This window comes from Corvus kubaryi, unplaced genomic scaffold (genome assembly GCF_017639235.1).
Source record: "Corvus kubaryi isolate FWS band 111438036 unplaced genomic scaffold, C.kubaryi_AGA036_p1.0 37334, whole genome shotgun sequence".
NCBI lineage: Eukaryota > Metazoa > Chordata > Aves > Passeriformes > Corvidae > Corvus > Corvus kubaryi.
Genome location: NW_024581108.1, coordinates 3632959 through 3645185, shown reverse-complemented (window position 1 = coordinate 3645185; position 12227 = coordinate 3632959). Strand labels below are relative to the sequence as shown.

Below are 12227 nucleotides of genomic sequence, written 5' to 3'. Positions count from 1 at the left end.
CAGGGCTCCATTCATTTCCTGCACTGAGCACCACTCCACTGAGGGCAACAAGGAAAGAGCAACCTTTTCTAATCCACTTTTGTGCCCTGCTTGTTGTGCTGTGACTGAAGATGTCTGAGAGAAGGCCTCATCTCGCTGCTTTAGATTAATTTTAAGTCTAATTCATTCTAAATCTGAGTCAGCCTATCCGATTCTCTTGCTGATACCATGATCCATTTCAGCTTATTGCAAAAGTGTGACACCTTTTCAGCTCTAAAAGTTTTCCAAAGGGACTAGGCAATGGTTCTCAGAGAGGATGAAGACTAAGCGCCAAAGTGCCCAACCCACAGAAGGGAGAATATATTTACATAGAGTAGAAACTCGGTGTGTGCAGATGGAAGTATATGCTTGCATGTTACCCAGAAGCCAGAGAAGAGGAAGGTTTCCTATGTATTTCTTACTTTAATGAATATTTTCAGGAGTAAACAATCTTCAAAATGCAAAAGCATCATTTCAGCCTGACTCATTTCAGAGTGTCCCCAACTGACAGTTTGTGCTCTGCACATAGGAAGACAGTCTGGGTGCAGTTCCAGGGGTCAGCTAAAGCAATTTGACTTTCAGAAACTGTTTTGTCTTGTGTTCCATCAGAACAGGTTTTGCTGCACAGACCTTGGATAGTTATAACAGAATTGAGCATACAGTGGAAATGTACTTACTCAGGCATTTTGGCTCAGGAGACCAGCCCCTTTCAGAACAGTAAATTCGGACCCAGAATTCTCCAGTGGGGGTTGAATAGTCGTCGAGGCAGTAGTAATCTACAGACTGTCCAAATCTTTTTGGAAAGTAATAGTTTCTGCCGTACTCATATGAACTACTTAACCTGCCATTTTCTATAAGTGGGTAGTCACACGGTTTCCCTTGAAATAGAACGTAACAGCAACAATATCAACACATGCATGATAAAAAGCTCAGGACACAATTAATTCAGATTCAGCTTCATCATCTGGGTGTTTTCAAAAACAGACAGAACCAGGACTGCACACCCCGTCAGATCCTAAGGAGGGCAGGAACAATCACACTCTCCTCCTGGGGTTTTGTTAGGGCCTGTAGCTGTGTTACTGCCCTCAATTCCATTGCAACCAACAGAAATCCAGCCAGCATTCTCAGCAGACTCCTGAGGGTGATTCATGAGACCAAAGGTTAGTATTCATTGTACAGAGAGATGACACTGTAGAAGGTCTTGATTAAATTTACTATTCTGACCATAAAGGGAGCCCAGTCATCTGGCTCAGATATAGAAACTGAACTGTGCACTCTAAACATTGAGATGACTCCTGCCACTTCCATTTATAACTTTCGGGATCCTGCACCAAAAGCTCTTCCTAACTCTTCTCATTTTTATTTTAAAGTGGCAGCATTTTAATTTTCTTCTCTTTGTTCCACAAAAGAACTGACCCTTTCCAGGGACAAGTCAAGGACATAAGGAGATTCTCAGAAGCTTCCATTCAAATTTACCCAGGTTTCTCCTGAAATGCTCTGACCCGGAGCCTACATGCCAGTGCAGAGAAGATCACCTACTGGACGGACCATTCAATAATGAGTGAAGTGGACTCAGAAGGATACCAGTATTTTAGAACCCAACCGATACAGAGAAAACATTAACTCAGATACTAAAAGAGCACATTTCAGAAATAGCTCAAATCATCTTATCCAAAGGTTCATTTACAAGACTGATTTCATCAGGGTTTCTCTCATATTCTAAGTTTTATTCTCAGGGACCAAAGATCAAAGAGTGTTAAATTATGAAACTAGCTGTTAATTTATATATTTTTTTTTGTACTGTGCCTACTTGGCAAAACTATCATTGCAGTTATGGGAAGTTTAACCCAAGAAAGAACTCATCAACCATCAAGAATACCTTGCTTTGTTATCTGACAGGTTATAAAATAGATAAAATCCTCTGACTGTCCATAACACTAAATTACAACGCCAAGTAAAAATCTAGAGCTGTGATACTACAAGGAAAGATATCGTCCAATCATTACCTTTGGTTTGGCTCCTTTACACTCCCTATGTTCTCTGCTCCTGACTGGGATGCTCATTCCTCGGGTGGAGCACAAACCTTCCTGACAGTGAGCTGACTATAGCACATTTTAAAAGATTTACAAATACAGTAATAGGTAATACCTGTGTTAATAAACACAGTGTAAATCTGGATTATACCATTGTTTTTATAGGTGATTTTTCTAAACAATCAAATTAAGCTTTACAGCACAAAGAAAAAAAAACCAGTCAACTGTCATATCTAATGCTCCTCAAGTTTTGCTCTTGACTTCTTTTCTCAGAGATACTTCCAACAATTTTACATTGTAACTTCATTCATGAGAGCTACTTACGGACACAAGCTGGATCAGGCACCCAGCCATTCTTGGTGCATTCAGCTATGGTTCTGCCAGTCGTCACTTTAAAATGATATCCAGCATCACACTCTACTGTGATTGTATCATGTACTTTGTACCTGTCTTTTTGAGGTATAAAGTTCCCAGAGGAAATTACTGGAGGAGAGCATTCAATTTCTAAATAAAAAAAACAGAAAAAAAAAAAATTAATAATATATTTAAATTTATTGCATAAGTTCTTATTTTCACTGTATATTGGCCATAAATGCATAAAATTGTTTAAAAGATGTTTCTTAGAGCAAAGAAAAGGTTACATTTCTTCCTCACACTTAGGAATGCATGGTTCTGTAAGAGAAGAGTGACAGGTGTTACTGATGTTATGTTAATTAGAAGATTAAAACTTAATTGCAAAGAGAATGGTTGGAGAAAGAACTGGAAGCCATCAAACTGAACCTGACTAATTTTTTCCAGTAGATCATTCTGCAGCTTGGCTATGCTGGGCTCATTTATGGACACTGTCCTAAAGGAGGGCAGTTTCACTGGGAGGTCCTAAATGGAAAATAATTATGCTTAACTGGGAACTGATCATTCAAAGGCTGCATCATTAAGATTAGTGTCCTTCACTGACACTGGAAGTATTTCAACAACTGAAAAAGGTCAAGAATCTTATTCTAAAAAACTCAAGATATCTTTATGCTCAGAGAAGTCAGGCAAACATATTTATATACCAGAGCCTGTCTTTCAGTTTTTTTGTATCTTCTTCCAGTTCAGAAAACATCACCAACACACTGAGGGCTGGGAGGGGATGACTGTAAGGTTGGTCCTATTGTGGAGTAAGGGTGGGTGAATCAGTTTTCATGCATGCACTGCTGAATCCTCTAGGTCCTGTGATAAGCCCAGTAGGATCCAGAACCACTATCTGAGTACACCCCGAGCACCAGAGCCCAGCACATCAATGTCTAGAAGAACGTTTTGTTTGGCACTCCTCAAAACCAGTATGTTGCTAAACTGTAGGCAATGCGTATTAATTAGTATCATTACTAATCTTGAATCAGAAAGGTCAAAAACTGAGTGGGCTCCAGGACTGACAACAAGTCTTTATTTCTAAAGGTGTCTTTCTGGAAGAGGTCCCAGGAAGGTGGGTGGTGCATAAAATCCTAAATGTTGCCCTGTTGCCAACATTTTTTTTCCAGTTTCAAGATTTTGGCAATTTCTTGAAGAAAATTCAAGGCACTGATAAATTCTCCAAATTTCATCAAACTGTTTCAGTTGTGATATGAAATGCATATTTATGTTTGTGGGAATTGGAGATTTAAATATAGCCTTTAAGTGCTATATTTATACATAAAGTAAAATCCATGACCCAGAGGGCTGATGTTAAACAGACTAGCCTCAGGAATTATGAATTTTTCATATAAACTGCTCAGAAGGCATCTGAGAGTTAAAAAGCTGCAGGGAGCTTTAGAATTGTAAATATATTAATTTGTAGACATTCACAAGATTCTGGTTTTCCTACTGCTCTTCATGGAAAACTCTTATCCAGTTGTTTGGTCCCTTCAGCACTTAATCCTTCCGGTCTTCATGGATATTGGCTGGATGTGGATGGATTTGTTATGAACGAATTTATTAATCTCTAAAATTACTTCCAAACCCAACAAAAGTGCAAAACATCTTTAGGCAAGACTGACCTATGCAATAGGGAGGTGGATTCCATCCCGATTCAGTGCACAGTGCATCTGCTCTGTTCCCATATTTGTATCCTTCTTCACAGAAATACTGCATTAGATCATTTTCCTTGTAATTCCTCCTTGGAGAACGGACGTATCCATGAGGAATTTCTGGCACGTCACAGATAATTTCTGAAATTGAAACAGACAAAAATCAGGTATTTTTATTTATATTCACTAAGAATAAACTTCTATGATAATAAAATCTAGGGGTTTTTTTTTGTTGTTGTTTTTGGTTTTGTTTTTTTTTGTTTTTTGTTTTTTAATTTGAATTCACAGAAAACTTTTGCATTTGGAAGCTGTTGGAACTTATTTGAGCACTGATTTGATTTTGGGTTCCAGGTGGAAAATGTAGTGTAGCACAGCTTCGATTGCAAATTGGTTCATGAGACAGATTTCAGGGCTTTGCTTTGGACTTTAATGGATTTCAGAATCAAAAGATAAGGCAGAAGAAATCCCAAATCAAGACATTAGGCTAGCTGAAATTTAGGATTTTCCATTTTTCAGATAATTTCTTTGTAATTTCCAACAAAACTAATGTGCTCTCAGAGCCAGTAGATTATGAGTTAAATCATGGCCTCAAAAGGAGAAAAGAATTAAAGTATCTTTAAAAAATAAAATTTAAATCAAATAATTAAATTAAAATAAATAATTAAATTAAAAATTGACACTAGAATGCTTAATATCTATAAAAGAACATCAGTGTTCCAAGTTCCTTGCCAAACCAAATAAAACCACCAAGATCTTGCAGTTTCCTAAAAATGCATTCATAAAGCCAGAGGATATTCAGTGTTTTGTTTCCTAGGTCACAGAACAGGATACCAAAGAGTTCTCTTGGATTCTTTTACTGAATTTATTTTGTATTTAGAATGAAGTATAGCTCATGGAAACTGTCATTGTTTAATGAAATTCACTATATTCTGCAAATGTTACAAGAACATAGGCTTAATTCCACTTTATGCTGTACAAAATATAATAAATGGGGGTTTCAAAGCAGAAAAATGCAGCACTGAAATTGCAAACAATCCATAAATGTACTTGCCATCCTGATGTGTATTCTGCTCTTCTAAACACATACTTCATGATCAAATAACAGAAATAATCTAAGAAACTTGATGTTCTGAATATATAAGTGTTTGTTACCATAATCTTCCTATGATTCATTCTCATACACTGACAATCCAATCCCATCCATTCCCTGCTCAGAAACTGGGAGGAATAACCCCATCCACCAGTACCAGCTGCAGGCAGGGCAGTGTGGGGTTGGCTGGTTGAAATGCAGTTTTGTAGAAAAAAAATAGTGGTCCTGATGGACAAGTTGGACAGGGGCCAGCAATGGGCCTTTGCAGTAAAGAAAATACCCTGGGCTCCACTGGGAAAAATGTTGCCAGCAGACCAAAAGAGGTGATCCTGCCCCTCTACCCCTCTCTAGGTCTGAACTCCCAGCAGAGGAAAGATAAGGACATACTGGAGATCCAGTAAGGGACAGGAGGATAATTAAGGAATTGGAAAAACGTACAGATAGAGGTTTAAGAGAGTCTGGAGCAAAGAAGGCTTGGGGGAGGAGGGACGGGGTTCTTTACATGTGTCAATTCCTGGCTCCAGTGGGGCAGGCAGAAGCGAAGATGGTGGAACCAGACCTTTCTCACTGGCCAGCAGCCACAGTGTGAGAAGCAATGGGCACGAATTGAAGTACAGAAAATGCCACTTCAATGTTTTTACTAAAGAGAGTTCAACCATTGCAATGGGTTACCCAGAGAGGCTGTGGATCTCCATTCTTGGAGATATTAAAAAGGTGACTGAACATGTTCTAGAGCAACTTGCCCCAGCTAATTGCTTTGAGGGGCCTTCAGAGGTCCCACACCACCTCACTGATTCTGTCGTTCTGTAAAAACAAAATATGCACCTTCTAACTTTTCCAAACATATTAGTATCAGGAAAGAAAAATCCAGCATGATTTTTTTTGGTATTCCATATACTCTAAGAATTAAAATCCTACTTGTTTATTAAACTTGGTTCACACAGATTCAAAGTTGCTTCTGATTACTTTGGTTAAATCAACACTGAAGTGGTTGACTCTTATGCAGACATATCAAAGAATTTGACTGCAGCCTGGCAGAACATACAGCTTGTAGTAAAAATGTGGAACAAGCAGATGGTCTATTATGATTATATTAGTATCCAATATTATTATATTTCTCTTTCTTATCCTACTTCCTCATATATGCAATGGAGATTGTTTACAGACAAACTGTGCTTAACTGATGTGAAGTGAAAACTTTGTAGCTTCCCATATGGTAACCTATATTTAGGAGTCTGTGAGAATGAAGATTCTTAATGACCCACAGTAAATAGTGTCCTTTTTACCTTCGCACCGAGGCACATCGCTACTCCATTTTCCATTAGCAGAGCAAACGATTTCTTTAGCTCCAATAAGCTTGTGTTTTTCGTTACATTCAAAATTTACAGCCTGGCCAAAGGAATATTCTTGGCCTAGCTCAAATGCACCAGTCATAATTATCCTTCCATTTTCAGGTTCTTGTACAGGTAAACACTTTATCACTGGAAAAACAAAACAAGGAAAGGGAAAAAACCCGTCATTTTGAGGTCTATTCTGCGAAATAAACTGACACACAAAAAAGTAAAATACAGAAAACTCATTGTAATTTCCTTGCACATTTACAAAATATACCTTACTCTATTTAGGTATCATGTGCAGCAAATGTAGTACAAAGCCCTAAGCAAAAAGACAGTGACATAGGAAGAAGCTTTTAGACCCGCTCTCATCATCCTCTTCTCTGCCCTTGAAGGCTAAAGACAGAGCACCCACTGAATTAGATGACCTCACTGAATTAGGTTATTTAGATGATAATCGAAATTATCCTAGGATCCTGCATTCTAAGGATGAGCCTTGACTGAGACCATTAAAATTTGTCAAAATCAGTTGACTCTGTTTAGAGTTGTGCGAAACTGAGTTTGCTATGGACAGGTATCTGGAAAAGTGCTGCATTACAGACTGCCTACAACAACAGGCAGTTATTAACTAAAATTCTAGTTAAGGATATCAGAGCAATTATATTACTAAAGTAAACAAACACAGTCAGACATTAATTTAGACCTCTTGCACCTCCCAGTTTTGTTCCTGTAGGAAAAAAAAAGAATTAACCTATGTCATCAGATATTTCTTATTAAGGGGGGAAACAACTATCAAAGCTCATTCCTAAATGTTCACATGTATATCATTGACCAGGTACAAAAGTGGCTTCTGTTTTTCTCTCTGACATTTGCCATCTTAAAATTCATCTGCCTTTTCTATGGGCTCGTATTCTGTCTCCTGGGTTCCTCACATTTAGGACATTATACAAATACTTTCTTTCATATGCAATCATCTTTCAGTGAAAACTCAACCATGACAGAAATAACTAAGGAGGACTTTGAAACTGAACTATTTTGGTGACACATGACAAAAACCGTTGGAAACCCTTGCTCCATATGGTGCAGACAGACCTCAAAACCTAAGTGTGAGGGCAGTCAAAATCCAATAAACCAAATGTGGAGTATCTAAATCCAAGGAAATATCAAAACATAGACAACAAACTCTAGACAAGGTATCTACTTTCTTTTGCTCTTAGAGACCCTTTCCTGACATCAGATGCTTAACCTAAAGAAAATGTCACTGCTGCCCACATATGTTAAAATAGAGCAGTTAAAAATTATCTCTGTGAAGAACAGGAACCTTATTTTCATGATCATACAGGTTTGAAACTGGTGGAAAGGTTTCTAAAACCATCATCTGAGCCATCCGGTCTATTAAGCCTCGATGTCTGCGTCCCCCTTGCTCTCGCTTACGGAATGTCTTCGACCGTAAGACAGTAAGCTAATAGGGAGACCTTAGCAAAATCTTAATGCTTAGGATGTTCACAAGGATGGAGGAGGAAAGTAGCTAAAAACACACATGCCTTCACACTGGTTTGAAACTCATCATCCCAAATATCATTTGCAACCATGTTTTGCAGGCAGCTAGTCTATCAGGGATTTTAGGTGAGGCAGAGCTTCAAGCCAGTCTGGAAGTGACAGTACTCCACCTCATGAAGGGTTTTTAACAACAGCTTGTTGGACTAAAATGGCTGAGCAGTCCCTGTAAGAGCTTCACTGCTGCTTAACTTGAATTTAAACATATGTGAATTAATACTAGTAAAGCAATCACAGACTATTCTAGGCAGTATCACACAGATAAAAAGACAGTTTGATAGAGAATTAAATGTCAAACTCCATTTACCTTCACAGTGAGGGACGTCATTGCTCCATCCATCGGCCTGACACTCACGGTAATTTCTTAGGCTGAGCATCTGGTAGCTTACCAAATAAAAAGTAAAAAATGCTAAAATACAGTTTCATGATGCGACAGCAACAACAGTGCTGCTGTTTTTGAAGCAAAGGAAGAAGGCTTCAGGTGTTCTAGCATAGAATAACCAAAATGCGACAACACTGAGTAGTTTTTTAACCTGCATGTTCCCTATTTGATTTCTTCTAATTGCATAAGGGAAAATATAAAATAAAATCAGAGAGTAGGAAGGAATAAGTAAGAAGGGTTCTTCATTACAGAGACAGCAAGCTTTGGCTACATAACAAGAGGAAGGACAGCTACTCTGAAATGACGGTGAGGAACTGAAGGGATTAAGGAGAATATTGATTTTGGAACTCTCTTTGTGGAACTCAGATTGGATTCCAGTAACATAACAACTGCAAAAGCATGGCTAAACCACTGTACCAAAGCTGATTTGCTTTTCAAGAGGAACATATCCAGTCACAGGCACAATACCATGTATTTGACTTGCTGCATTTTCCACTGGAGAAGATGAATAGAGGAGAAAGAGAAAGAGTTTCTTTCAAGCATTCAGTGAAGACATGTTAGTGAGTCTGCCAGAAATGTCTTCCTTCAAACATTTTTTACAACACATAAGCAAGCATTAAGTATTAGTAAGACACAGCCGCATTACCGAGAACAAATCCGTAACTGACACTTTAATTAACACCTTATGTTAATTCCCATACATTGAATTAAACAAGTATTACCCATCATTACATCTGTACTCAACTCTGGCACCAAACACAAATTCACTTCCACTGGTAAGTTCAAAGAAACCAAACTCAGTGTCTCCAGGATGTCCACAGGGCTTATCTGGGTAAAAAAAGGAAAAAAAAAAGGAAAAGGCCTTACTTACACCATACACAGGAAGGTGAAAGTGTGAAAGACAGCATTTTCCCAGTGATTAGTAGTGAGTACAGGTCTTTGGGGCCTTTCAAAAATTCAGGTATGTTCAGCATAAGTTTGATTAACCTCTCCTTTCTATCACTGTTTTCAAAGATTTCAATGATAACATACTGGAGTATGCTTACTTAAAAAAACAAGACAAAACCAACATACCAAAAAAAAAACCCCAAAAAAACAAATTAGGAAGTTTTATTCCTTTAAAAAGGCTGAACTCATATTCAGTCTTATGACAAATCTATGGCATTTTTCATACAATTTGTGACATAATCTGGTCCAAAGCCTCCACTAGAACATCCATCCATGATTAGAAATGGAATTTCCTCAATCTGATGGGGATTGTGCTGAGTGAAAGCCACAGGAGATATTTTGGTCCTTACTGCTTGCTGCTCAAAGCTCCCCACAGAACTTTCCTTATGGCCTGGCCCTAACTCTTTGCCTTGCATTCCCAAAAGAGTGGCAAAGATGAACACCCTCCCCTCCCACTCATCCCCTTCTGATGTTATAATGTGGACTGCAAAACAAACTGCATGGCTGAAGCCTGTTACCTCTCCTCAGCAGAAATCTTTCCTGGTTCCTGTCAAGAAAGGCGATTTAATTCTTGGGGTGCATCAACATCCTTTGTTTTTACCAAGAAAGATGTGTTTGAATAGGCCCTAAACCCGCTCCAGTGGGATGCAGGGAAAATGGGAATTCATTATCAATGCTTCTGTCTTCTGTCCCGCCAAGGGACAGTGTTCCCTCAGCCCGTGGCACAGCACCCCTTCCTCTCTCTCCACATGCTCCTTGCCGGTGGCAGCAGCTGCTCACTGGGTGGCAGCATTTGCTAAAACATCCTACAAACTACACCAAATTTTGTACAGGTCCATGTTCGCTGACTAGTTACACAAAGAAATCTAAACAGAGACAGAGAGTAAGTAAAAAATGTAAAAAAAGCTATTAGCAACTTATAAATTCTTACTCAGGGTGTGTATCCATCTCTGTTCGAATGACACTCAGAACTTAACATTTATATTATCGAACCAAATATTTATACTCTACTAGTAAAAATTTTGTATGTTAGATACACAAGAATAATCCCTTGTTCCTAAAACTCCTTTGTGTTTAAAGCTCATTTATTACAGAAAAGAAGTATCTGCTGACTAATGATAACAAACTTCAATTACCTCACTAATGAATTCTGTATGAGGGTGTGAGATACTTGTAAACTCTTAGCACAGTATGCTAGACATAATAAATAGCAGCTCTCATCCTAATTGTGAATTACAGCTTGAAAGAAAAGGCAGGGAAAAATAATTTCCCACTTCCAATAAATGATATCTGTCATAGAACTAGTTGAATAAACTCTCTCTTGACTTGCATTCAGAAGCTACGTTTGTGCTTTATCCTGCTTAGACTGAAAGATTTTTGAAAGCAAGTTTCTAAGAACTTAATAACTGATTTTAATAACATAAATTGGGTTCATAAGGCTGGCCTAGACTAAGATCTTCTGTAAAGAAAAAAATCAACCCTTTAATCTGGAGAAAAGGAACTTAAAGTTCCCTTATGCACACATACTTTTTAGGGTGATATTTAAAGAGTGCAGAAACAAGTAATTTACATGCAAAGCTACAATTTATTTTTTGGCACCATTGGCAAGGAATGTGATCTGCCAGATCAAATGTCTGCAGATATTTTGCATAAATACTCACTTCTGCATTCTGTCCCTGGGGGCAGCTGCTTCCACGTTCCATCGACGCACTGAAACGCAACTCGTCCAACTTTTACATATCCAGGCCGACAATTGTATGATGCTTGAGTCCCATGTGGATAGGGGGGGTTGTCCCATCTTTTGGAAGGCACTTCTTTTACCCTCCTAGGAGGAGGTTCTTCACAAGCTAAAAATTTTAAATAAAAACATTGGTGACCAAAGCACATGCTACAAACACCAAAATAATTTTGCAATAGGAAATGTAGTGAGAAATCCCGGGGGCATTTGTGATCAAACCAGCATGTGTTTTCTACTGAATCAGCACAAAATAGGAAACTGTCAAGGATCCATGTTTTATAGGAATGTGAATAGACATTTAGAAGGACATAGGAACAGCCAGGTGCCAAGAAACCACCCAGGACAGCAATGGTTCATGAAACAGATTTTAATTACAAAGCCTGAGAGGAGATCAGTGCCCTGGTTCCAGCCGCAGACACCTCCTACCCTTCCATCTGCAGGAGCTGCTCCAAGCCTGTCCTTCCACTGCCACAGAGAACAACTCTCTGCACTCTGTAGTTTCCCTTCAAACTATTTTCTCCTCCAGCCACCACTACCTCTACTAACATTATTTCATCTGTCATTTGATTAAGTTCTGCCAAACCTTCTCTCACCTTTGCATTGCCTAAACTTCCTCTCCAGGCTCAGATCACCTGATATTCCAAAACTTATTTCCTCTTGTTCCTTACTTACAGGTTACTTGTTACACAATAGAATTAATTCTGGGTATTCAGTCTGACCTTTAGCTTCCAAGCATTTTGTCTCGGTTTGGGGAGTGGATGGTGGTGTCTGGTATTTCTTATTAGCTCAGTATTATAGAGTCCTTGCCCAAAAGCTGCTTCCTGGGCCTTCTTTGGTGCACATGAAATGTACAGCCAAGTCCATATGAACTACAACAAATGAACCCAAATCATTCTATTAAGAAGTCCCTCAACAGCTTGAGAACGAGAAAAGTCAGACTAAAGGAGAAAGAAGCAAATGCTGGGAAGCTGTTAATGAAAGACTAAATGATTTTGTGTCAAGAAATAATTGACCCAATTTCAGTGACCAATTTTCGGTGCTTGGGTGACTGAAATGTACTTGTTTTGGAAGCTGAAGCTTCA

General features: G+C 38.6%; 1 protein-coding gene across 3 annotated transcripts in view; it reads right to left on the bottom strand.

Annotated features, from left to right (window-relative positions):
* CFH (complement factor H) overlaps positions 1–12227 on the bottom strand; it is a 33879-nt gene that overhangs the window by 18624 nt on the left and 3028 nt on the right. For all 3 annotated transcript variants that reach the window (XM_042029901.1, XM_042029900.1, XM_042029898.1), the window contains exons 2-8: positions 11069–11254; positions 9182–9287; positions 8385–8461; positions 6473–6667; positions 4067–4237; positions 2376–2555; positions 696–896 (exon numbers count right to left, since the gene is read on the bottom strand). In XM_042029901.1, coding sequence (XP_041885835.1) covers positions 696–896; positions 2376–2555; positions 4067–4237; positions 6473–6667; positions 8385–8461; positions 9182–9287; positions 11069–11254 — 1116 coding nt within the window. The remainder of the gene's footprint in view (positions 1–695; positions 897–2375; positions 2556–4066; positions 4238–6472; positions 6668–8384; positions 8462–9181; positions 9288–11068; positions 11255–12227) is intronic.